Here is a 26,454-nt window from a genome sequence, read left to right on the forward strand (position 1 = left end):
CAAACGTTGAGTTCCTTTTGTCACTCATTAGCCTCCTCCTTTGTCACTAGCAGGAAAAGGACTTTGAGATGTGAGGTAGAAGCACAAATCTAACATCAAGACTGGATGATTCTTGCCAGTGTGATGGAGGAGAGTTTAATAGAGCAACCAGCAACAGAACAAGGGGACACAGTCTCAAGTTGTGCCAGGGGAGGTCTAGACTGGATGTTAGGAGGAAGTTGTTGCCAGAGAAAGTGATTGGCATTGGAATGGGCTGCCCAGGGAGGTGGTGGAGTCACCATCCCTGGAGGTGTAGAAGAAAAGCCTGGCTGAGGCCCTTAGTGCCATGGTCTAGTTGACTGGATAGGGCTGGGTGCTAGGTTGGAGTGGATGATCTTGGAGGTCTCTTCCAACCTGGTTGATTCTATGATCAGGCAAGCCCCAGGGCTGCACTCTGCTCCAACATCCTTATGTTTTCACGTGCTTTACCAAGGGAGGAGACCTGATTCCAGCTGTGACTCTTGAAAACAGAAAAGTGGAGGATGAGATTGTCCATGGCTGTTTAAGGCATTTACCACCCATGACTAAAGGAGGACTCAGGACAACAACTGCTCTCCTTGGGCAGGTAGTTGGCTTTCTGGCTGCTGTTGCAGTATGAGATGACCCCCTCCAGATTCAGTTGGTTTAACCCACAAGTTTCATGTGTGCAGTCATGCCACTTATCTTCTGCTGAGATGGTGTAGTGGTGTAGTGGTGTGACTGCTGGTGACACTGTTGGTTACTGGTCTTATTCCAATCTGGGTTTGGTCAAATGGTGATGGTTCCTCATCTGGGTTTTGGAACAATGGGAAAAGTTGCCTACCCCCAAAAAAATTCTGGTATTTCTTCAATGTTCAGGTTGAAGAAACACCTTCACCTTGAGCATGTCCCACCTGTCAATGCAGCAAGGCCTTTGACACCATCTCCCATGATATTTTAGTGAGCAAGCTCAGGAAGTGTGGGATGGAAGAGCAGGCAGTGAGGTGGTTAGGAACTGGATACAAGACAGAGTTCAGAGCGTGGTGATCAATGGTATCAGGTCCAGCTGGAGAGCTGTAACCAGTGAAGTTCCCCAGGGATCAGTGCCAGGTCCAGTCCTGTGCAACATCTTCATCAATGACATTGATGAGGGCACAGACAGAGTTTGCTCAGCAAGTTTGCTGATGACACCAAGCTGGGAGGCTTGGCTGATCCAGCTGAAGGCTGTGTGGCCAACCAGAGAGACCTGGGCAGACTGAGAGCTGGGCACAGAGGAACCAGATGGGGTTCAACAAGGACAAGTGCAGAGTCCTGCACCTGGGGAGGAATAATAAACTGCCCCAGTACAGGCTGGGAGGTGATCTGCTGGAGAGCAGCCCTGTGGAGAGGGACCTGGGGGTCCTGGTGGAGAACAAGTTAACCATGGCACAGCAATGTGCCCTTGTGGCCAAGAAGGCCAATGGCATCCTGGGGTGTATTAGGAGGAGTGTGTCCAGCAGATCAAGGGAGGTTCTCCTGCCCTCTACTCTGCCCTGGTAAGACATCATCTGGAATACTGTGTTCAGTTTTGGGCTCCCCAGTTGAAGAGGAACAGGGATCTGCTGGAGAGGGTCCAGCAGAGAGCTATGAGGATGATGAGGGGACAGGAGGACATGGCTTATGAGGAGAGGCTGAGGGACCTGGGGCTGTTTAGTCTGGAAAAGAGAAGACTGAGAGGGGATTTAATAAATGTTTATAAACACCTGAGAGCTGGCCAGGAGTGGGGGACAGGCTCTGCTCACTTGCTGCCTGGGATAGGACAAGGAGCAGTGGGTGTAAGTTGCAGCACAGGAGGTTCTGCCTCAACACAAGGAGGAACTTCTTTCCTGTAAGGGTCCCAGAGCACTGGAACAGGCTCCCCAGAGAGGCTGTGGAGTCTCCTTCCCTGGAGCCTTTCAAGGCCTGTCTGGATGTGTTCCTCTGTGATCTGTGCTAGGTTGTGTGGTCCTGCTGTGGCAGGGGGATTGGACTCGATGCTCTCCTTGGGTCCCTTCCAACCCATAACATCCTGTGAGCCTGTGAACTCCAAAAGGAAAGCCTGTGTCAGCCATGTCTGGTCAGCTTTCTCCTCAGGAAATGTTTTTGCTTCTCTTGTTTACAGCCGTGGCTCATGGCATGGGGATCCACCATAGTCAGTTTTTGGCAGTGGCCAGAGGGAGACTGCTATCTCCCTGGCCTGGGGATGAGCTCAAGCAGTGGGGGCAGGGGAGATCCTTGTCCTTAAGTGACCCTTGATGCCACATGCAGAGGGGGCAATAGTTTGAGACGAGCCAGACAAGCTAGATAGAAATGGAGAAAAACTGCTGGGGGATGCAGCCAAGACAGAAGAGCAGTCAGTAAAGAGGGATGAAAAGGTGACAAAGCCGTTTTCTCCTTGTTTTTTTCTGGCATTAGGGACAATGCCAGAAGCCCTTTGCATGCTTTGCTGTTCTGCTTCATGGCAGGAGCTCTGCAGGAGAAGACACAAGGTGGGAGCGAAAAGGAGGAATGAGACACCAGAAGGATCTTTGCTTCCATCTGAAAGCTGCCTGGAATCTGATTCCAGAAACGGATCTTCAAGCTGCAAGGAAATTATCTAGCTGCATTTTCATTCCTCTTCTTTTCCATCCCCTTCCTCCTTTAAATAGTTTAGCACCCTTAAACCTGACAGAGAACATTCTGGGAACCAGGCCAAGAGGGCTGCCTCTGCCCTGGACCCTGCCCCGTGATCTGCATAGCTGTGAGACGTCGTCTTAAAAACAGGTGTGAGAGACATCTCACAGCTGATCTTGAGGGGTGTACTCACCAGTGAAGGGCTGCTTTGACCAGTGATGGCGGTACAAAGGGGCTGGAAAAAGGCAAGGGATGCTGCAATGCAGTCAGTTGGCACAGTCTTGGGTCTCTAGCAGGATGTGTCCCTGTTGGCACAGCCTCAATGTGGAGGTTAATGATCCCACCTGCTATGCTCTGCTGCTTCCAGCTGCTATTGGATGTTGTTGCACTGCACCTTGGAGATGTACCTGGAGTGTAAAAGCAGCCCAGAGGCAGCTTGAGGCCTTGGTGCTTGTTAGAATCATAGAATCAAGCAGTTTGGAAGAGACCTCCAAGATCATCCACTCCAACCTAGCACCCAGCCCTATCCAAGCAACTAGACCATGGCACTAAGTGCCTCAGACAGACTTTGCTTCAACACCTCCAGGGATGGCAACTCCACCACCTCCCTGGGCAGCCCATTCCAATGCCAATCACTCTCTCTGGCAACAACTTCCTCCTAACATGCAGCCTAGATCTCCACCAACACAACTTGAGACTCTGTCCCCTTGTTCTGTTGCTGGTTGCCTGGGAGAAGAGACCAACCCCCACCTGGCTACAGCCTCCCTTCAGGTAGTTGTAGACAGCAGTGAGATCCCCCCTGAGCCTCCTCTTCTCCAGCCTAAACACCCTCAGCTCCCTCAGCCTCTCCTCACAGGGCTGTGTTCCAGGCCCCTCACCAGCTTTGTTGCCCTTCTCTGGACACGTTCCAGCATCTCAATATCTCTCTTGAATTGAGAAGCCCAGAACTGGACACAGCACTCAAGGTGTGGCCTGACCAGTGCTGAGTACAGGGGCAGAATAACCTCCCTTGTATCACAGTATCACAGTATCACCAAGGTTGGAAGAGACCTCACAGATCATCAAGTCCAACCTTTTACCACAGTGCCCAAGGCTAGACCATGGCACCAAGTGCCACATCCAACCTTGCCTTGAACTGCCTGCTGGCCACACTCTTCCTGATCCAGGCCAGGATGCCATTGGCTCTCCTGCCCACCTGGGCACACTGCTGCCTCATCTTCAGCTACTGTCTACCAGTAGCCCCCAGGGTCCTCTCTGCCTGGCTGCTCTCCAGCCACTCTGTCCCCAGCCTGTAGTGCTGCTTGGGGTTGTTGTGGCCAAAGTGCAGAACCCTGCACTTGGCCTTGTTAAATCTCATCCCATTGGCCTCTGCCCACCCATCCAGCCTGTCTAGGTCCCTCTGCAGAGCTCTCCTACACTCTAACAGATCCACACCTGTCCTAGATTGTTGTCATCTGCAAACTTACTGATGCTGGACTCAATGCCCTGGTCCAGATCATCAATAAAAATATTGAACAGGAGTGGGCCCAGCACTGATCCTTGGGGATCAGTACTAGTGACAGCTGCCAACTGGATGTGGCACCATTCACCACCAAATGTTCCCCATTCCCCCTCTTCACCTCACTGAGTGCTGGCATCAGTGTGCCACTGGCTGCCTGTGGAGCTTCTCTGAAACCAAAGCTTTGCTTTAGAGGAATCCGGGTGCAATCCTGGTCTGTTTTCAAAGGACTCCAACTCAGCAGGCATCTGGGAAGCAATAGTTTCTTCTAAGTAATTATTTCCCTGGGAATAAAAGGCAATGATTTTGTTTGGTCTCAGTAAGGAATCAGTCATTCCTGAGGTACAATGTGCAGACAGACACAACAGCAGCCGGTGTCCCTCGGCTGTGTGAGCATGTTGGTGTCTGACTGAGAGGCTTCATTCTGGGCTGGGAAGCAGATGAAATCTCTGGTTTCACTGCACAGCCCTTCCTCTCCCAAGGGCAGCACAGGAGACTCTCACCACTCCTCAGAGGCATCACAAATGCTGCTGACCTTGAAAATATTTGACACTGTCCAGCACCACATCCTGGTCTCCAAGCTGGTGACACATGGGTTTGATGAGTGGGCCACGAGATGGATGAAGAAGTGGCTTGATGGCTGCACCCAAAGAGTGGCTGTCAATGGCTCCATGGCCAAGTGGAGGCCAGTGACAAGTGGAGCCCCTCAGGGATCAGGCCTGGGAGCAGTCTTGTTCAACATCTTTGTGGGTGCCATGGACAGAGGCATTGAGTGCAATCTGTTCCCCCCGCTCCTGTCCAGCCCTCAGATACTAATAAACATGTATCAAATCTCTTCTAAGTCTTCTCCAGACTAAGCAGCCCCAGGTCCCTCAGCCTCATAAGCCATGCTCTCCAGTCTCCTAATCATCCTCATAGCCCTCTCCTGGACCCTCTCCAGCAGATCCCTGTCCCTCTCAAACTGGGGAGTCCAAAACTGAACACAGTATTCAAGATGAGGTCTCACTGGGGCAGAGTTTCATTTGAACTTGAGGAGAACCTTCCTTCCTTTGGGGGTGACAAAACACTGGAGCAGGTTGCCCAGAGAGTTTGTGGCGTCTCCTTCTCTGTAGCCTTTCAAAACCCACCTGGCTGTGTTCCTGTGCAATCTGCCTGCACTGCAGGGAGGAGTTTGACTACATGTTTCCAACCCCTACCCTTCTGTGATTCTGTGACACTCCACTCCACTGCTGCCATTCTTCCTTTACTCCAATGTTTTCTTAGCTTTTATGTGTTTGTCCCAAAAGCTGACAATAAAAAGTTCCTGTTTGTAGGCCAAAAAAAAGAACAATGGAAACTGTAGTGGAGGAAAAAAGGGGCAGGAGAAAGGGTGGTCCTATCAAAACCTAAACACCACTACATTCATTTTCTTTTTCCACACCACCACCCTCCCCCTTGCAATATTGTTTGCTGCACTGAAATGTGCCTGTGAAACACCTGTGCACTTGAGCAAGGGTAGGGTGTCCCTGCCCATAGCAGTGGGGCTGGAGCTAGATGATCCTTGTGGTCCCTTCCAACCCTGACTGATTCTATGATTCTCAGACTGGAGTGCCCTTTGCAGGGTCTGCCTGTGTAAGCTCTGCCTCTTGGAGCACCTAGAGAGGGTCACATCAGAGCATAGAGGTGTCCACAGTGGGGAGGGAGATATGTGGAAAGTGTCCAGGCAGTTGGGATGTCTAGAGACAGTTCCAGTTGAGAGAGGAAGTAGAGCAACTCTTCGCTTATTCTGCATGTTCATAGAAATTTCTGACACTTTCAAGTGCCTGACCTGGAGCTGAAAGATGTGTGCAGGCTGCTACCTTATTCAGGGTGAAGCAGTTCATGTTTTACTCCTAGGAGTAGCTGCCAGGTAAAGATAAACAAGTGCTTTTCTCAAGCAAGTATTTATTTGTCCCTTAATCACAGAGCGGGAGACTACTATGGCTAATTTTGCCTGCTCTTGCTCCTTCCCTATCATAGAGTCACCTGGTTGGAAAAGACCTCAAGATCCTGGAGTACTGTATCCAGTTCTGGAGCCCCTAATACAAGAAGGATGTGGAGGTGCTGGAGTATATCCAAAGAAGGGCCATGAGGATGCTCAGAGGGCTGGAGCAGCTCTGCTATGAGGACAGACTGAAAGAGTTGGGGCTGTTCAGTCTGCAGAAGAGGAGGCTCCCAGGTGACCTTCTTGTGGCCTTCCAGTATCTGAAGGGGAATTACAAAAAGGCTGGGGAGGGACTTTTGAGGCTCTCAGGGAGTGACAGGACTAGGGGGAATGGAGCAAAGCTGGAGGTGGGGAGATTCAGAGTGGCCATGAGGAGGAAGTTGTTGAGCATGAGAGTGGTGAGAGGCTGGAATGGGTTGCCCAGGGAGGTGGTTGAGGCCCCATGGGTGGAGGTGTTTAAGGCCAGGCTGGCTGAGGCTGTGTGCAGCCTGCTCTAGGGTAGGGCATCCCTGGGCATGGCAGGGGGGTTGGAACTAGATGCTCCTTGTGGTCCCTTCCAACTCTGACTGATTCATTGAGTCCAAATGTAATCCAACATCTCGCTGTAAACTGTTAGACCATGTCCCTGTGCTCCCTATCCAAATGTTATTTAAACACCTCCAGGGATGGTTACTCCACCACCTCCCTGGGCAGCCTGTTCCAGTGTCCAATGACCCTTCAGGTGAAGCTGTATTCCCTAATATCCAATCTAAACCTCTCCTGGTGCAACTTGAGGCTATTCCCTCTCATCATTAGTTACTTGGGAGAAGAGGACAGCTTCCACCTCATTTCATCCTCCTTTCAGGTAGTTGTAGAGAGCAATGAGGTCTCCCCTGAGCCTTCTCATCTCCAGGCTAAACAACTCCAGGTCCCTCAGCTGCTTCTCATAGGGCTTGTGTTCAAAACCTTTGTAGCCTTTCTCTGGACCTGCTCTGGCACCTCAATGTCCTTCTTGTAGTGAGGAACACAAAACTGAACACAGTACCTGAGATGCAGCCTGCATCAATGTGTATCAGTGAGACCTTCAGCCCCGCCTGATCCCCCTCTCTCTGAGCTAAAGTCTGCCAGCAAACATCTCATGGAAACAGCTGAAAGGAAAGAACAGAAGGAAGGTTTTTGGGCACCCCTCCAGCCAGGAGAGAGGAGTATGCATCGGAGTGAGAGGAGGGGACCTCCAGACTGGTAGCACTGCATTTTGAGGTTTTCAAAAGCCTTCACCAGGTCCCTCAAGATGGGGCTGAGTTGTTCACAACCCCTGTGTGACCAGGTGGATCCTCTCCCCAAACACACTTGGTAAAAGTCTTCCAGGCAGTGCTATTCATTGTTAAAGAAGGAAGAAAGGGCAAATGGTTGACCTGGAGATTTTGCTGTCCTATTCTTCTGATAGGCTGTACCTTAACACCACAGGTTGCATGTTTGATGTTCAATGAGAAGCTAATGTGGCCAGTGGTCACGTAGTGTATAAGCACAGTGTTCACTGAGGTACACAGATAGATAGATAGATATACAGCTGCACATCCCTCATGCTGGCATCTTCCACCAGGGGGATAGGCCACATGGATAAATGTCTCAGTACTTCATCTGGTTTAGATCTGTAGTTTCTATTTCAGCTAATGCAGAGAGAGAGGGAGAGTGTCAAAGAAACTGATCAATAGGCAAGAAAAAGGAAGAGGAAAAAAATAGCTAGAAAACCTTGCTTTGGAGTTCATCTGATAAAGGAAATACACATAGTGTGTAAAACTTGTTTCTCCTCAGCCTGATTGACATTCACATGAGGAGCTTTGGTTCTCCTGCCCCTCACACTTTTATTTCCCCTACCATCGCTGGCCTCTGATGTAAGCCAGTGTAAGGAAGGTCAGAACAATGGGGGTTGTCTGTAAGCAAGAGAGGACCTGGGTACCCTACCTAAGCTAAGGAGTCTGGATGACTGGAGAATGTATATATCCAGATAAAACTACCTCCAAACTCTCCATTCATTGCACTGTTGTCAGAAGCTAAGACAACTGAAATCTGCCAGCATGGGAAAGCAGGGACACCTAACACCATTGCAGTGACCTGCACATGGAGAGTGCTGCACCTGCTAGCACTGAGTTGCTTGACCCTTTGTGAGTGACCCCCTTGACTACCAACTGGCACCTTGGCTTTCTTTTCAGTCTGCAGTCAAAAGAGGATTCTCATGGGCTACCATGGGACATCTGGGTCACTAAGTAGGGAGGAACTGTGCACCCAAAATAGCTATCCATCCAAATAGCATGGATCCTGTCACAGCTCCTGCTGATGTGACCGTGTTCCCTCCCAGGGTCTTGGCCATGGGAAAAGGTGCTGTGTAGGGTTTGAGTTAAAGGTCAATTAAAACTGGGAGATAATGGGGAATAGGAAGACGTCAGAGTGGGCCCCCATGAATGTTTTCACATCTGAAAGAGGTATTAGGCCCAGCCCAGACATGGCTGCAGATCTTTGGAACCAGCTTGGAGTCTGTTCTGGTGTTTCAGAGATTAAAAGTCAATGATTTGGCTCAATGCCAGTATCTTCAGCCTCAAGAGCCTGGACTGAAAACCTGGATCAGCTTTTCCAGCAGTTCAGGAACTCACAAGTTTTGACATCTTGTATCAGACCTCCCCCATGCTTTACCCTATCTTTGGCCTGAGCTTTCAAGAAGAAAGGGCTTCAGACAGGGACTGTGGTGTTCAGTTTTGTATTGCACTGCCAGACAAGAATATCCTGTTGTCATATGGCACCTCTAAACACTTCAATAGCATCCCTAAAGCCTTCCTCCCCACCCCAGGTTTTTTGGCTGTTACTAGCACTTTAATGAGTAGCTACAGACTCCTGCAGCAGAACTTGCAGGACTGAGTAGCTGCAAAGGTTGTTTAATAGAAGGACTATATGTCTTGAAGTGAGATTTGGTCTTTGGATGTTAAGTGCTGGGCTGATGAGCACAGAAAACACAAATTGGCTCTCTGTGCCTCTCTGGAAGCAAGCAGGCAGGCACTTTTCTCCTGCTCTGGGACACTGGGGGCAGATTCCCTGCAGTTTCCTGTTGTCTTTACTAAAGAGGCATGATTTGCAGTGGTGCTGGGTTCCTGCAGCTGCCACCTGCCACAGGGGCAGTGCCAGTGGCTCAGCACCGCTGGGAATCAGGCCAGGGAGAGGGGTCCCAGCAGGGGCAGGGGGAGCAGGGCAGGGGGGGAAGGAAGAGCAGCGGTGCTTGCTGACGCTCAAACACAGGTCTTCCAAAGGAGGGACCTGCCGCAGGGGGAAGCCTCTTGGCCCCCACAAGTCAAACTGCATAGAGTCACAGTTAGTCATCATCATCATCGTCATCATCGTCATCATCATCGTCATCATCATCATCATCGTCGTCGTCGTCATCGTCATCATCGTCATCATCATCGTCGTCATCATCTTCAGTGTTTATCTTCCCAGAAAGCACATCCTCTATCCAGTCCTCCAGCTCCTCAGCCGTGGGCAGGTCATCGTCATCCGTGATCTCCATCCAGATGCTGTCAGCCTGTGAGGACAGACGATGGGGGTTAGCCACCCTCAGAGGCACAGGGAGGAGCCTGGCTTCTCTGCTGCTCGGGGGGTGAAGCTTGGACCACGGGTGGGATCCAAGGATGCTGCTGACATTAGCTCCCTCTCTGCCACAGCCTGTCGGCAGGCTTGGCCACCGTGTCTCTCTGCCCACGTGCTGGGGTTGCCACTTTGCCCTGAAGTGCTGTTGTTCCTGATTAGGGGCCGTGGGACTGGCCAGTGGGCTTAGGTGAGTGTGTGGGATTGCTTGCCACGGGTTAGATGTGTGCCTTCTGCCTGTTCCAGTCCTGCACTGCCTCCAACTGTGAGCAGGTGCGTTGTCCCTCTGATCCATCGTCCTTACCCTGTCTAGCTACTTCTTTTTCTCTTTCTGGCACACAACTCTCTTTGGTTTGTGGCTCGCTGAAAAGCTGGACCAACCTTTGCTCGAGGAAAGCTGCCTCTCCCTTGCACTATTTTCATCCCAAACCACCAAAGCTGTAGCAAAAAAGAGCCACGGAGAGGCAGTCAGCTCTTACTTCATGCAAATGATCTTATCATAGAATCATAGGGTTGGAAGGGACCTTTAAAGGTCATCTAGTCCTATCCTCCCCCTGTAATAAGCAGGGACATGCCCAGCCAGACCAAGTTGCTCAGAGCACCATCAAGTTTGACCTTGCATGTCTCCAGAGATGGGGCCTCCAACACCTCTGTGGGCAACCTCTTCCAGTGTTTCACCACCCTCACAGTGAAGAACTTCATCCTAATGTCCAATCTAAATCTACCCTGCTCTAGTTTAAAACCATCGCCACTCATCCTAGCTCTACAAAGCCTTGTAAGCAGTCTCTCCTCAGCTTTCTTGTAGGTCACCTTCAGGTATTAGCAGACCTTCCCAGAGCCTTCTCTTCTCCAGGGTGAACAACCCAAACTCTTTCAGCCTTACTTCATAGGAGTGGTGCTTGTCCCAAGCCTCAAGACTGCTTGTGCAACAGGAAATGACACCTTTAAGTAACGGGGAAGAGGAGCTGGCTCATTGCACCTAGAGAAGATGCTGGGCAGATGAAGCAGCAATATTTTGCAGAGCATCATGGCCCTGGTCCAAAGTCACTACAATGTGCCAGGCCAGCAAGGGCTGCTGGGAGCTCTGGTGTTTGTGTTGACAGGTTTTTAGAGAAATGATGGGGTCACAGGGGTTATATCCACCCAAGACAACAGCAGTGTGATTTTTACCCTGCTGTCTAAGCCTCGCTTTATACCTGTGTAACTTGGCTGAATGTGGTGATCTGACACCGAAACGATGAAACGTGCTCAGCATTTGTTTAGTTATCACCTGCCAACCTAGAACTTTCTTACATCCCTCTCCTGAGGAACAGAAATCAGACTTGAAAGAGATGAAATGAAAGCTGCAATTACTGCCATCAATAAGACAAAACATTTACTGTATCAAAGCTGGATAATGCATGAGTTTTAACAGGGCTCTGAGTGACTGCTGAGTAGTAAGGCATATGTTCCTGCCTAATTCTGCTTTCTGTGTGATTCTCTTGCCACTGACAATCCTCCTTCCATGAATCAACATTGACAGCTGTGGTAATGTTCCTTTGACATGACTTAAGCGCGGCCAGCAGTGATAAATATAATGAAGAGAGATACTGCAGGGCGAAATACTTGAGGACCTGGGCTCTGTTTCTGGCTCGGCTGCTCATTTTGCTCACAAACTGAAGTGGCAGATTATCTGAGGGCCTGGATGAATGCCAGTATATCTCCTTTGCCCCATCAGTTCCCCTGTGTTCCCAGTTTAAGTCATAGTGTCATTAAGACCATGTATTTATTAGGGTTTTTTTTTCAAGCTGTGCAGTTTCTTCCAGTCATCTGCTGGGGATCATCTTTCCCTCCTACACTCAAGCTGTGTCTCTCTCTCCTGTGAAAAAATCCTCCTTTTTCTACTCTTCCCCTCCCTTGCTTTCCCCACTACACATTTTTCCTCCATAAACCCACCCAGGTTTGGTCGTAGAATCATAGAGTCAATCAGGTTGGAAGAGACCTCCACTCCAACCTAGCACCCAGCCCTATCCAGTCAACTAGACCATGGCACTAAGTGCCTCAGACAGGCTTTGCTTCAACACCTCCAGGGACAGAGACTCCACCACCTCCCTGGGCAGCCCATTCCAATGCCAATCACTCTCTCTGCCAACAACTTCCTCCTAACATCCAGCCTAGACCTACCCTGGCACAACTTGAGACTGTGTCCCCTTGTTCTGTTGCTGGTTGCCTGGCAGAAGAGACCAAGCCCCACCTGGCTACAGCCTCCCTTCAGGTAGTTGTAGACATCAATGAGGTCACCCCTGAGCCTCCTCTTCTCCAGCCTAAACACCCCCAGCTCCCTCAGCCTCTCCTCACAGGGCTGTTCTCCAGGCCCCTCAACAGCTTTGTTGCCCTTCTCTGGACACATTCCAGTATCTCAACATCTCTCTTGAACTGAGGAACCCAGAACTTGGCACAGGACTCAAGGTGTGGCCTGACCAGTGTTGAGTACAGGGGAAGAATAACCTCCCTTGTCCTGCTGGCCACACCGTTCCTGATACAGGCCAGGATGCCATTGGCTCTCCTGCCCACCTGGGCACACTGCTGCCTCATTTTCAGCTACTATCTACCAGTACCCCCAGGGTCCTCTCTGTCTGGCTGCTCTCCAGCCACTCTGTCCCCAGCCTGTAGTGCTGCTTGGGGTTGTTGTGGCCAAAGTGTAGGACCCTGCGCTTGGCCTTGTTAAATCTCATCCCATTGGCCTCTGCCCACCCATCCAGCCTGGCAAGGTCCCTCTGCAGGGCTCTTCTACTCTCCAACAGATCAACACCTGCTCCTAGCTTGGTGTCATCTGCAAACTTACTGATGCTGGACTCAATCCCCCCATCCAGATCATCAATAAAGATATTGAACAGAGCAGATCATGACCAAAGGTGTATGCTATGGGTCAAGGTGGAAATGTAAGACCTCAAAACCAAAACTGGGCAAAGTCCTGAAGCTCACATCACAGGGCTTGGTCCTGTCCTCAGCAGATGTGGTTTGCCTGTAACTGGGCAGCAGAAATATGCTCAGACTGAAGCCCTGAAACCTGATGTCAGAGGTTCCCAGCTACAGATAGGAATGCTGATGTCTTTACACCTTTTTTCCTGAGGAAAAAAAATCTGGTCTACACACACTTAACAGCAGAAATCTCATTGTTTTCTGCAGACCTCAGATCCCACAGGATCAGAGGATGTTAGGGGGGGTTGGAAGGGAGCCAAGGAGATCGTTGAGTCCAACGCCCCTGCCAGAGCAGGACAGTACTATCTAACACAGCTCACAGAGAAAAACATGTAGACAGGCCTTGAAAGTCTCCAGAGATGGAGCCTATCCCTTCCTTTCTAGCACCCTGATCCTGGGATGGACTGGGTTTTCTGGGGAGATGCTACTCACATCTGTGACGTTCACAACCCCGATCTGTGGTCTGAACAGGTCTATCTTGAAGGTCTTCTCCCAGTAAGTGATCAGCTGGAGGAGTGAGAAACAAAGCTCAGAGAAGAGTGTTTGCAATACCTCATTGCATTAATTCGGCCAGCTGAGCTGTGGTGTGGGACCCTGCATTGATAAGTACCCTGGAGAGAGGAAATGCTGAACGTGAGCTTGGGCTGCCACACACAGCAAAGGGAAATGCCAACTCTGGGAGTCATAGAATCATAGAATCAGCCAGGGTTGAAAGGGACCACAAGGATCATCTAGTTCCAACCCCCCTGCCATGCCCAGGGACACCCTACCCTAGAGCAGGCTGCCCACAGCCTCAGCCAGCCTGGAATGTTCCCAAGAAGACACTATCTTGGGGGGGTATGGGGCAGACCCAAACCAGTAACCCACAAGGATCATCCAAGGTCCAATTTCCCACTTTTCCCTCCCCCAGATTCCTTGGGGCAATCCGTGCACGCAAGCACGCACACCCCCATCCACGAATCACACCAAGAGAGCAAGCAGCACTCCCCCTGCTCACCAGAGGAAAGTCGTCAGGGTCAATCCAGACAATGCTCAGGTCAGGATTATCGGTGTTGTCCCTGGCAACCTGCTTCAGAATTTCCAGGAACTCAAAACCATCTGAAATGATACATGAACTGCTGCAGCTCCCTCCTGCAAACACGCAGCGTTTCTCAGCTGCCCCCTTCCTGCCTCTCTCTGTCCCCCATGCACACAGGAGTTGTTTATAGTTCTCATTAAAATGCTGTCTCCCAGCTCGTTCTCCTGATAATAAGGCTTTTAATTTCCAGCATCCTTCCCGGGTACCGAAATTAGTCACACATGAGTTAAGCCTGGTAATCCTTCCACGGAGTGGAACAATGTGGCTATTTTCTTCTGCAAGGGAGGAACTGAGCCCCTGAGAGGCCAAAGCTTTCAGGCACACTGTCGGCACTGAGGAGAATCAGTGCTGCAGCTTGTCAGGAGCTGCTGCCCTGGTGTTTCCCACAAGCTCCTCTCACACCCAACTCTCCACATGTTCTCAGAGACACATAACGAAATGGATGCAGAGTTAGGGAGCAAATCCTTGGATTTGCAAAACCTGGACCTGGACCTGAGCAAGGCCTTTGACACTGTCCTGCACCACATCCTGGTCTCCAAGCTGCTGACACATGGGTTTGATTGGTGGACAATGAATAAAGAACTGGCTTAATGGCCACACCCGAAGAGTGGCTGTCAATGGCTCCATGGAAAAGTGGAGGCCAGTGACAAATGGAGTCCCTCAGGGATCAGTCCTGGGAGCAGTCTTGTTCCACATCTTTGTTGGTGCCATGCACAGAGGCACTGAGTGAAGCCTCAGCAAGTTTGCTGATGACACTGTGTAGTGCAGCAGACAGGCTGGAGGGAAGGGATCCATCCAGAGGGACCTGGACAGGCTGGAGAGGTGGGCACAAGCCAACCTCATGAGGATCAACGATACCAAGTGCAAGGTCCTCCATCTGTGTTGAGGCAATGCCAAGCACAAATCCAGGCTGGGCAGTGAGTGGCTGGAGAGCAGCCCTGAGAGGAGGGACTTGGGGGTGCTACTGGACCAGAAGCTCAACATGAGCCAGCAGTGTGCACTTGCAGCCTGCAGGGCCAACCAGAGCCTGGGCTGCATCAGGAGAAGTGTGGCCAACAGGGCGAGAGAGGTGATTCTCCTCCTCTACTGCACTCTGCTGAGACCCCACCTGGAGTACTGCATCCAGTTCTGGAGCCCCCATTACAAGAGGGATGTGGAGATGCTGGAGCATGTCCAGACAAGGGCCACAGGGATGCTCAGAGGGCTGCAGCAGCTCTCCTATGAGAACAGACTCAAAGAGTTGGGGCTGTTCTATCTGGAGAAGAGGAGGCTCCCAGGTGACCTTCTTGTGGCCTTCCAGTATCTGAAGGGGGCCTACAAAAAGGCTGGAGAGGGACTTTTTAGGCTTTCAGGGAGGGACAGGACTAGGGGGAATGGAGCAAAGCTGGAGGTGGGGAGATTCAGAGTGGCCATGAGGAGGAAGTTGTTGAGCATGAGAGTGGTGAGAGGCTGGAATGGGTTGCCCAGGGAGGTGTTTGAGGCCCCATGGCTGGAGGTGTTTAAGGCCAGGCTGGCTGAAGCTGTGGGTAGCCTGCTCTAGGGTAGGGTGTCCCTGGGCATGTCAGGGGGGTTGGAACTAGCTGATCCTTGTGGTGCCTTCCAACCCTGACTGATTCTATGATTATATGAAATCCTGGTTCCAAGGTGGAGTGATGACTTCTCCCCCTGCCCAGTTGCTCATCTAGAATCATAGAATTAATTGGGTTGGAAGTGACCTTTAAAGGTCATCTAGTCCTATCCTCCCCCTGCTGTAAGCAGGGACATACCCAGCTAGATCAGGTTGCTCACAGCCCCCTCATGCCTGACCTTGAATGTCTCCACCCTCTCCCTGGACAATCTATTCCACTGTTCCGCCACCCTCACAGTAAAGAATTTCTTCCTAATGTCCAACCTAAATCTACCCTGCTCTAGCTTAAAACCAGTGTCCCTCATCCTAGTGCTACATACCCTTATAAATAGTCCCTCCTCTTGTTTCACAGTGTCACAGTATCACAGTATCATCAGGGTTGGAAGAGACCTCACAGATCATCAAGTCCAACCCTTTACCACAGAGCTCAAGGCTAGACCATGGCACCAAGTGCCACATCCAATCTTGCCTTGAACAGCTCCAGGGACAGCGACTCCACCACCTCCCCGGGCAGCCCATTCCAGTGTCCAATGACTCTCTCAGTGAAGAACTTTCTCCTCACCTCCAGCCTAAATTTCCCCTGGCACAGCCTGAGGCTGTGTCCTCTTGTTCTGGTACTGGCCACCTGAGAGAAGAAAGCAACCTCCTCCTGGCCACAACCACCCCTTAGGTAGTTGTAGACAGCAATAAGCTCACCCCTGAGCCTCCTCTTATGCAGGCTAAAGATATTTTCTTTGAGGCTTCCTGCAAAGCGGGAAACCTGCTGGACAAATACTAAAAGAGCTGATATTCTTGTACTGGAAGGCCACTATGAGGTCTGCCTGGAGCCTTTTCTTCTCTAGGATGAACAAACCCAACTCTTTCAGCCTGTCTTCACAGAAGAGATGCTCCATTGCTCTGATCACTTTTGTGTTTCTCCTCTGGACCTTCTCCATCAGATCCAGAAGATGAATTCCAGTTATCACACCTGCTAGTACAAACACCCAGAAATATCCCAGCTCCCCATCCTGTCAAGCTGGAGCTCCACAATGCAAACAAAACACATTTAACTACACTTTCCTGAGTGACCAAGTCACACCAGGAGAAAAACAACCTCCTACCTGGGTCATCTTCTTCAGCAAAGGCCACGATGTGGATTCCCTCCATGTCATCCTCCTGGAAACAAAGAAACTATTACTGATGGGCCAGAAGACTGCAAAGGGAGGCTTGGCTGGAGCCTGGCTGAGACACCAGAGCTGACATGCAGCTGAGTGTGCTAGTTTGAGCCTAGCTGGGATATTTTGGTGAGAGGAACTAGATGATAGGCTGTGAAAAGGAAACAATGGTGATGTCTGCTGCACTCATAAGCTTGCTGAGATGGATAAGAACAAGAACACAAACATAGATAACAGAGTTGCTCTCTCTGGCTCTGGCTGCCTCCCTTCTCTCCCTAACCTGCTGTCTGTCTTCTAACCCCCTGGCTGATTCTCCACGCAAGCATTAGGTTCTGAAGCAGGTAGTTTGGGAAGCAGGGCTGAAACCCTTCAGCTAAAAATGAGGTGGACATCACATTGACAAAGGGAGCTTCTGATGGTGCAGAGAAAAGCCTTGCCTGCAGAGAAGGTCAAGGGGTCTGTGGCATGGGCTCACTTCCATAAACAAGGCCACACACACTTATATCTGTTACCATCAACAGCCCCCAAACATGCTCTTTTGGGGGTCAGCAAAGGAGGTTTGCTCACAGTGTGAGAGTCAAGGAGGCTCACTTGGGCCCCTTTTGTGAGGTGAAGTGTCTATGCTTCAGGTGAGGGTCTCTAGGAGCAGTGAGGGGACTTGTGTAAGAGGCTCATTTTGGGGCTCTCTTTGGAGGCTAGAAACTCTCTTTGGAGGACAGAAACAATAACCCAGTGGACTGCTTTTCTCCATGTGGCCTGTGAGTAATGGATGATGCTGTTGACAAAAGCCAATGGATCAGCTGGCCAGTTCATCATCCTCCTGCTACGAATGTCATCTCTGCATTATCCTGCAGACCAGCTTCGCCTTCCTCCTTCACTACCAGCCTCACTTTCCATTTCAATTGCTTCTAATGCAGGAAAAAAAATTCCCATCTAAATGCTAATTTCTTTTCCCTTCTGAGCCCAGAGGTGACAAAGCCACCATCAGAAACTGAGAAGAAGAAAAAAAACAACCCAGCAAAACAAAACCAAAACCCAAAACCCTGAAAGATTAAGTGGAAAACATTATCTTTAAAAACAATAGCAGATGCTGGGCCTTTTGCTGATGTCTTCAGGGAATAGGTTTCCACCAGGACATCTAGGCAGATTTACTTGGGATTCAGAGCACTTATAGCAGGCAAAATTTGGGCTGTTGCTTTTTCTCCATGTTTGCCAGCAGCATTGCCCAACAACAAAGTAGAAAATAATAATAATTATTATTGGATCTCTCTCTATATACATGTGACATATAATTACATAGAGTTATGTAATATCATTCTGTTCTGACCTCCAAAGATGCAAGCAGCAGCTCAAAGGAGGTGATTCTCCCCCTCTACTGCGTGCTGGTGAGACCCCACCTGGAGTACTGCATCCAGTTCTGCAGCCCCCATTACAAGAGGGATGTGGAGATGCTGGAGTGTGTCCAGAGAAGGGCCACGAGGATGCTCAGAGGGCTGGAGCAGCTCTGCTGTGAGGACAGACTGAAAGAGTTGGGGTTGTTCAGTCTGCAGAAGAGGAGGCTCCCAGGTGACCTTCTTGTGGCCTTCCAGGATCTGAAGGGGGCCTCCAAGAAAGCTGGGGAAGGACTTTTGAGGCTATCATGGAGTGAGAGGACTAGGGGGAATGGAGCAAAGCTGGAGGTGGGGAGATTCAGAGTGAAGGTGAGGAGGAAGTTGTTGAGCATGAGAGTGGTGAGAGGCTGGAATGGGTTTCCCAGGGAGGTGTTTGAGGCCCCATGGCTGGAGGTGTTTAAGGCCAGGCTGGCTGAGGCTGTGTGCAGCCTGCTCTAGGATAGGGTGTCCCTGCCTGTGGCAGAGAAGTTGGAATTAGCTAATCCTTGTGGTCCCTTCCAACCCTGGCTGATTCTATGACTATGAAAAGCAGAGTAACTCAAGTGGGTGAGCCCATGGGAGACTGTTCTGAACTTGCAACATGATCAGAATGCAGCCTTTTGTCTCCTGCAGATGTAAGTCACCTACTCATAGTAGGAGGCAAGCTCTGTGTTCCCAGGCTGTTGGTAAAAGGAACATCCCACCACCACCAATTTACACTTTCCCTAAGGTTATTTCAGAGTATGTGCAGTATGAAAGCAAAACCATCACTTGAGAAATTTACGGGCTCACAGGGTGTTAGGGGTTGGAAGGGACCCAAGGATAGCTGTGCTAGTTTGAAGCAGGCTAGAATGTTTTGGTGAGAAGAACTATATTACAGGCTGTGGAAAGAAAACAATGGTGATGTCTTCTTCGCCCACAGCCTTGCTGAGAAGTATAGGAACAAGAAATAAGAACATTTGATAACACACACTCAGCATCACTCTCACTTGGGCTGCTGGCTGAGCTGCATCTCTCTAACACACCCTCCATTTTGGGCTAACCCACTTTGCTTCTTAACCTCTTGGCTGTACCTCCATTCTTCCTTGGGACTGGGGTAAGGTTGAGAGGAGGGGGGAGAAGATGGAAGGGTGGTTGGAAGCCCCTCCTGGGGACTCAGGTTTCTGGGAGGGCTGTTGTGTTTCTGTATTACCTTTTTACCTTGTATATTTCTGTATATAACTGTATATATTGTAAATATCTGCTTGTATATTGTGCTAAGCTGTAAATATAAGCTTCATTCAAATTTCCAGAGCTGTCTGAGTCTAGTCTGGGTGATTTCTAAAGTGTGGGGGGGCAGGGAACACCCAAACCATCACAATAGCATTGAATCCAACTCCCCTGTCAGAGCAGGACCACACAATCTAGCACAGATCACAGAGGAACACATCCAGACAGGACTTGAAAGGCTCCAGAGAAGGAGACTCCACAGCCTCTCTGGGGAGCCTGTTCCAGTGCTCTGTGACCCTCACAGGAAAGAAGTTCCCCCTTGTGTTGAGGCAGAACCCCTTGTGCTGCAACTTACACCCATTGCTGCTTGTCCTATCCCAGGCAGCAAGTGAGCAGAGCCTGTCCCCCACTCCTGGCCAGCCCTCAGGTGTTGATAAACATTTATCACATCCCTTCTAAGTCTTCTCTTCTCCTGACTAAACAGCCCCAGGTCCCTTAGCCTCTCCTCATAAGCCATGCCCTCCAGTCCCATCATCATCCTCGTAGCTATCTGCCAGACCCTCTCCAGCAGATCCCTGTCCCTCTTCAACTGGGGAGCCCAAAACTGAACACAGGATTCAAGATGAGGTCTCACCAGGGCAGAGTAGAAGGGCAGGAGAACCTCCCTTGATCTGCTGGACACACTCCTCCTAATACACCCCAGGATGCCATTGGCCTTCTTGGCCACAAGGGCACATTGCTGTGCCATGGTTAACTTGTTCCCCACCAGCACCCCCAGGTCCCTCTCCACAGAGCTGCTCTCCAGCAGTCACCTCCCAGCCTGTACTGCTGCAGTTTATTATTCCTCCCCAGGTGCAGGACTCTGCACTTGTCCTTGTTGAACCTCATCTGGTTCCTCTGTGCCCAGCTCTCAGTCTGTCCAGGTCTCTCTGGATGGCCACACAGCCTTCAGCTGGATCAGCCAAGCCTCCCAGCTTGGTGTCATCAGCAAACTTGTTGAGCAGACTCTGTCTGTCTGTGCCCTCATCAATGTCAACAGGACTGGTCCCAGCACTGATCCCTGGGGGACTCCACTAGTCACAGCTCTCCATCTGGACCTGGCACCATTGATCACCACCCTCTGAACTCTATCTTGTAACCAGCTCCTAATCCACCTCACTGCCTGCTCTTTTATCTAACACTTCCTGAGCTTGCTCAGTAAGGTGGCATGGAAGACGGTATCAAAGGCCTTGCTAAGGTCAAAGTAGACTACATCCACTGCTCTCCCTGAATCTATCCATTCAGTTATGCCATTATAGCATGATATCAGGTTAGTTAAGCATGACTGCCCCTTGGTAAATCCATGATGACTACTCCTGATAATCTTCTTCTCATTCAAGTGCCTTGAGATGCCCTCCAGAAGGAGCTGCTCCATCATTTTTCCAAGGATGGAATTTAGGTCCCACTGGAAAAATTTAGATCCCACTGGAAGCCCAAGGAAAAGTCTACAGGGGGCTTGAAGTTGGTCAAGGGTCTAGAGAAAAAGTCTTCAGAGGAGCAGCTGAGGGAACTGGGATTGTTTAGTTTGGACAAGAGGGGGCTGAGCAGAGACTTTCTTGCTCTCTACAACTTGCTGAAAGGAGTTGGGGGTGTTGGTGTCTTCTTCCAAGTAACTGGAAATTGGACAAGAGAATCACAGAATTTCTTAGATTGGAAAAGCCCTTCAAGATCATGGAGTCCAATCATTGGTTTCACACTGACAACTCCTTGACTAAACCAAATCCCTCAGCACAACATCTCATCACTAGGAATCTCTATGGTTGGAAAGGACCACCAGGATCATCCAGTCCAACCTTCATCCCAGCACCCTTGATCACCAGACCATAGCCTCAAGCACCACATCCACTCTCCTCTTAAACCCCTCCAGGGATGGTGACTCCACCACCTCCCTGGGCAGCCTGTTCCAGGTCCTGACCACCTGTTCAGGAAAGAACTTCCTCCCAACAACCAACCTAAACCTCCCCTGATGCAACTTGAGGCCATTTCCTCTTTTCCTATCATTAGTAGTTGGGGAGAAGAGACCTGCTGCAGCCTCACTACAACCTCCTTTTAGGTAGCTGTAGAGGGCAATCAGGTCCCCTCTCAGCCTCCTCTTCTCCAGACAAAACAACCCCAGTTCCCCCAGTTGCTCCTCATAGGTGATGTTTGCCAGACCTCTCCCCAGCCTCATTGCCCTTCTCTGCACCTGCTCCAGCACTTCAATGTCCCTCCTATACTGTGGTGACAAAACTGGGCACTGTACTCCAGGTGTGGTCTCACAATTGCTGAGTACAGGAGCATGAGCACCTCCCTACTGCTGCTGGTCACACCATTGCTGATTCAGGCCGGGATGCTGTTGGCCTTCTTGGCCACCTGGGCACACTGCTGACTCAAGTTCAGCTGGCTGACCACCAACAATGTCCTCAAGTTGCACCAGGGAAGCTTTAGATATTAGGGAAATATTCTATACTGAAAGAATACTGAAGGATTGGAATGGGCTGCCCAGGGAGGCAGTGCAGTCACCATCCCTGGAGGTGCTGAAAAAACATGTGGCCACGGCACTCTGGGACATGGCTGAATGGCAGTGGTGGTGTTAGGTTGACAATTGGACTTGGTCATCTGAGAGCTCTTTTCCAATCTTAATGATTCTATGACTTCAATGGATCTAGGGAGCTCTCTTCTCTACACAATCTGTATTTCAAGACAAAACAAGAAGCTATCATGCCTCGGAGACTCATAACTCCTGGCTCAGTTTTATTGCCCCTTGCTTTTTTGTATTAAAGGCTCACAATTTGTCTGTGTGCTTTGGAGTCCTGCAGTGTTTCATGTTACACAGCTAAGCAAGGAGGCAACTCAATGCTGTTATAAATGCACTGAGGTTTTTTTGGAGGAATGACTGCATCATCCTTTGGGTCTGTAAAACACCTGTTCAGCTTTGCTTTTCAGCATTCAGCTGGCACTTGAAGTTCCCTGATGCGCTATTAACATTGCACTTATTCACAGCAAAGGGATAATTGGTTATACATGATTGCTCTTTCATTTTTCACCCTCTTCCCCCACAGCTCTCTGCACCAGGAGAGTCCTCTCTGCATGATCAGTGCCAAACCTCTGGTTAGTTCCTCACAATTCATAGAATCATAGAAACAACCACGTTAGAAGAGACATCCAAGCTCATCCAGTCCAACCTAGCACCCAGCCCTGTCCAATCAACTACACCATAGCACTAAGTGCCTCAGCCAGGCTTTGCTTCAACACCTCCAGAGACGATGACTCCACCACCTCCCTGGCCAGCCCACTCCAATGCCAATCACTCTCTCTGCCAACAACTTCCTCCTAACATCCAGCCTAGACCTACCCCAGCACAATTTGAGACTGTGTCCCCTTGTTCTGTTGCTGGTTGCCTGGCAGAAGAGACCAACCCCCACCTGGCTGCAGCCTCCCTTCGGTTAGTTGTAGACAGCAATGAGGTCATCCCTGAGCCTCCTCTTCTCCAGCCAAAACACCCCCAGCTCCCTCAGCCTCTCCTCACAGGGCTGTGCTCCAGGCCCCTCACCAGCTTTGTTGCCCTTCTCTGCACACATTCCAGTATCTCAACATCTCTCTTGAATTGAGGAGCCCAGAACTGGACACAGCACTCAAAGTGTGACCTGAGCAGTGCTGAGTACAGGGGCAGAATAACCTCCCTTGTCCTACTGGCCACACTCTTCCTGATCCAGACCAGGATGCCATTGACTCTCCTGGCCATCTGGGCACTACTGCCTCATCTTCAGCTACTATCTGCCAGTACCCCCAGGTCCCTCTCTGCCTGGCTGCTCTCCAGCCACTCTGTCCCCAGCCTGTAGTGCTGCTTGGGGTTGTTGTGTCCAAAGTGCAGAACCCTGCACTTGGCCTTGTGAAATCTCATCCCATTGGCCTCTGCCCACCCATCCAGCCTGTCCCCTAGTAGGGGACTCAAGGCTTCCCACCCACATGTGCTTACCCATGTCTCAAACATGTCTTCTGGGCGCAGCTTCCGCAAGGTGGCCCTGAAAGGAAGACAGAAACAATCTGTGAGGACATGTCCAGCACCATCACAGATGACGCTGGCAGCATCACAGAAAAGGTCACTGACACATTCAATTGGCGTCTGGAGACAGCACAGTCAGCCACGATTTGAATGCAAGCACAGTAGGTCAATGTACCCTTTTATTTTTGGTGATAAAATTCTACCCTTGCTCCCTCTGGAGTCACTGCAGCCATGATTTGTGCCTCTCTGTGCTGGGACATGCTGGAGAATTAGCCCCCCACACAGGAGATTGTTCTGTGTGTGCCCAGAGCACGAGGTGACCCATTCATTAAGGGTTGTAGCAAGGCAGGGGTTGGTCTCTTCTGCCAGGCAACCAGCAACAGAACAAGGGGACACAGTCTCAACTGGTGCCATGGGAGGTCTAGGCTGGATGTTAGGAGGAAGTTGTTGCCACAGAGAGTGATTGGCATTGAAATGGGCTGCTCAGGAAGGTGGTGGAGTCGCCATCCCTGGAGGTGTTCAAGCAAAGCCTGTCTGAGGCACTTAGTGCCATGGTCTAGTTGACTGGATAGGGCTGGGTGCTAGGTTGGAGTGGATGATCTTGGAGGTCTCTTCCAACCTGGTTGATTCTATGATTCTATGTCTGTCTTGCAATCCCTGTGGAATTCCTAATGGACTTTGTTATCCTTTTCTCCTGGTTTTACCCGAGTGCAGTTCCACCATAAAAATCCTTCCACGCACTGCTGAAGCAAAGAAGACTCTGACATGGGTCAAGGAGAAGGAGGCTGGAGGGCTGGGCCCAGAGAATGGTGGTACTGAATGGTGCCACATCCAGCTGGCAGCTGGCACTAGTGGTGGTCCCAAGGATCAGTGCTGGGCCCAGTCCTGTTCAATATCTTTATTGATGATCTGGATGAGGGGATGGAGTCCAGCATCAGTAAGTTTGCAGATGACACCAAGCTAGGAGTAGGTGTGGATCTGTTGGAGGGTAGGAGAGCCCTGCATAGGGACCTTGCCAGGCTGGATGGGTGGGCAGAAAAGAAATAGTAAATATTTTTAGACACATTCATAGCAGGAACCCTGTCAGAGGTCCTGGCAGGCTGAGAGGGACTGGGCTGTTGAAGGAGCACCCAAGGAACACAAGGCTATATCAAACAAGCACAAGTAATCCTTTGCTTCTCTGCTTGCTGTGGTAGCAGTTGTTCAGGGAGGCTACCCTAGCAGAGCAGGTCTGCTTGGCTGACCAGCCCTTGAAGCTGCTGCAAAAAGAAGAATCAGTTGATGAGGTCCTAGACCAGATTGGTGAAGGGATGGCATGTTGGCAGAGCCAGGTGGTCTCAACATGATGTGTACCTTCTCACTTCTGTTTGCTTCACAACAAGAACAGTGGAAACCAAGAGGATTTTAAAGAGGATCCTGAAGGACCTGAGGAGCCACAGATCCAGAAGGGTCACTTCTTTATGGACATGATACTAACACAGAAAGATGGATCTGTTTAGCCTGGAGAGGAGACTGAAGGGGGATGCCATTAATGCTTATCAATATCTAAAGAATGTCAGGAGGACAGAGGTGGAACTCTTCTGAGTGGTGTCCAGTGATAGGGCAAGGGGTAATGGACACAAAATGGAATGTAGGAGGATCCATGTGAAAAGAAGAAAAATACTCTTCACTTGGAGGGCAACAGAACACTGGAACTCTGGAGGCTACCCAGACAGATTCTGGAGTCTCTATCTTTGGAGGCATTCCAAACCCACCTGGTCGTTTCCTCTAAGACATTTACTCTGGAGGTATCCCACAGCCACCTGTGTGATTTATTCCAGGTGATCCTGCTCTAGCAGCAGGGTTGGACTAGAGAGTCTTCAGAGGTCATATCACAGAATCAGAGAATCAACCAGGTTGGAAGAGACCTTCAAGATCATCCAGTCCAACCTAGCACCCAGCCCTAGCCAATCAACTAGACCATGGCATTAGACCTCCAACATCATCCAGTCTTAACACTAGAGCTAGCAGACACAGAGCAGAATTATTAGGTAGCAGGTACAAAATGAACAAACAGGAATGCTCTTTTGATGCCATGAATAATTCAGCTGCCAGCCTCATTCCTGTCAGGTACTTTCAACATTAAAATAGAAATGAGATGTGACTAGACAATGAAGAAATAGCCACTGAGCACAAGATCAGGGACATGAGTTTTGACCCAGAGAGTCCCCTCACTGCTAATCATCAGGAACTGGAGATTATATCAAGTAAATGTATGTTATGTGCTCCTGGTTTCCAAGATGCTTTCCCTAGGCATTCTCTAGGGGCAGCTCTTGGAGAAAGAAAACTGAGTGGGAAGGATTTGATCACACCCACGTGTACTGATTGCTGTGGAGTGGCTCAGGATATCCTCTGATTGCTTTCCTGCCCTGGAGGGAGAAGGCTAAGCAGGGCTTAGGTGAGTAAGAAGGGAGCAGAATTGAACCCCCCTCCCCAGCGTTGTCACACAAGTACAGAGAAAGGGGGTGAGAGGTGAGGAATGGGTGTCTAACCCCAGCATTTTGCACTCTGAACAGTTATAAACCCAGAGGTCTTCTGCTGTAGGCAGAGGAACTACCAAGTAATTTGTATTAGTGCAACTGAGAGCAGAATCTGAGCTGAGACCTTGAAGTCAGGGCATCTGGCCACAATCCCCCAGATGGACACTCATCTGTTGAGCAGTCTTGGCCAGGTCAGCCCACTGTGCTGGACTCTGGCCTCCTGACCTGCTCGGCAGAAAATAAACTTCACCACCCACAGCTGCCCAGGGAAACATCAGACAGGAGGCTGTGCTCCTGGGCTTTCTCTGGGCACCTCCTTCAGCTCCTCTGTTGAGGCTACAATGAAAGCTGGGCGGATGATTAGCTGATCCTGTGATCCCACCATCCCATGATTCTGTGAAATCCCAATTTTCTGTGCAGGGCTGGAGGAAGAGATGGTGAACCTTATCCGTGCACAACTGCAGGCAGCTCTCTTCAGAAGGGCAGATTAAAGTATGCCAAAAGAGCCTGGGTACCACTGGGCACTAGGATCTTTCTCCAGTGATGTTCCAAGGCTCCTTCTGGGGGAGAGAGAGGTGGCAGTGAGGACTTGCACCTCAGCTTGCCAGCTGGGATGAAAATGGAAAGTCTGCTGTGTGAGGAGGAGAACTCAAGTGGTTGTCTGCACAGAATAGAATCAACCAGGTTGGAAGAGACCTCCAACATCATCCAATCCAACATAGCACCCAGCCCTGGCCAATCAGCTAGACCACGGCACTAAGTGCCTCAGACAGGCTTTGCTTCAACACCTCCAGGGACAGCGACTCCACCA

The 26,454-nt window shown here is 50.3% G+C and overlaps 1 protein-coding gene and 1 non-coding gene across 2 annotated transcripts in view; both read right to left on the minus strand.

Annotated features, from left to right (window-relative positions):
- Positions 1-7,888: 7,888 nt before the first annotated feature.
- CASQ2 (calsequestrin 2) overlaps positions 7,889-26,454 on the minus strand; it is a 52,464-nt gene continuing 33,898 nt past the window's right edge. The window contains exons 7-11 of the mRNA XM_064143351.1: positions 23,098-23,143; positions 16,468-16,522; positions 13,660-13,760; positions 13,095-13,169; positions 7,889-9,639 (exon numbers count right to left, since the gene is read on the minus strand). Coding sequence (XP_063999421.1) covers positions 9,430-9,639; positions 13,095-13,169; positions 13,660-13,760; positions 16,468-16,522; positions 23,098-23,143 — 487 coding nt within the window. The 3' untranslated portion in view covers positions 7,889-9,429. The remainder of the gene's footprint in view (positions 9,640-13,094; positions 13,170-13,659; positions 13,761-16,467; positions 16,523-23,097; positions 23,144-26,454) is intronic.
- LOC135175738 (U7 small nuclear RNA) lies at positions 16,103-16,161 on the minus strand. Its single transcript, XR_010302469.1, has one exon. It is a non-coding gene; the product is annotated as a U7 small nuclear RNA (small nuclear RNA).

Source organism: Pogoniulus pusillus, chromosome 5 (genome assembly GCF_015220805.1).
Source record: "Pogoniulus pusillus isolate bPogPus1 chromosome 5, bPogPus1.pri, whole genome shotgun sequence".
NCBI lineage: Eukaryota > Metazoa > Chordata > Aves > Piciformes > Lybiidae > Pogoniulus > Pogoniulus pusillus.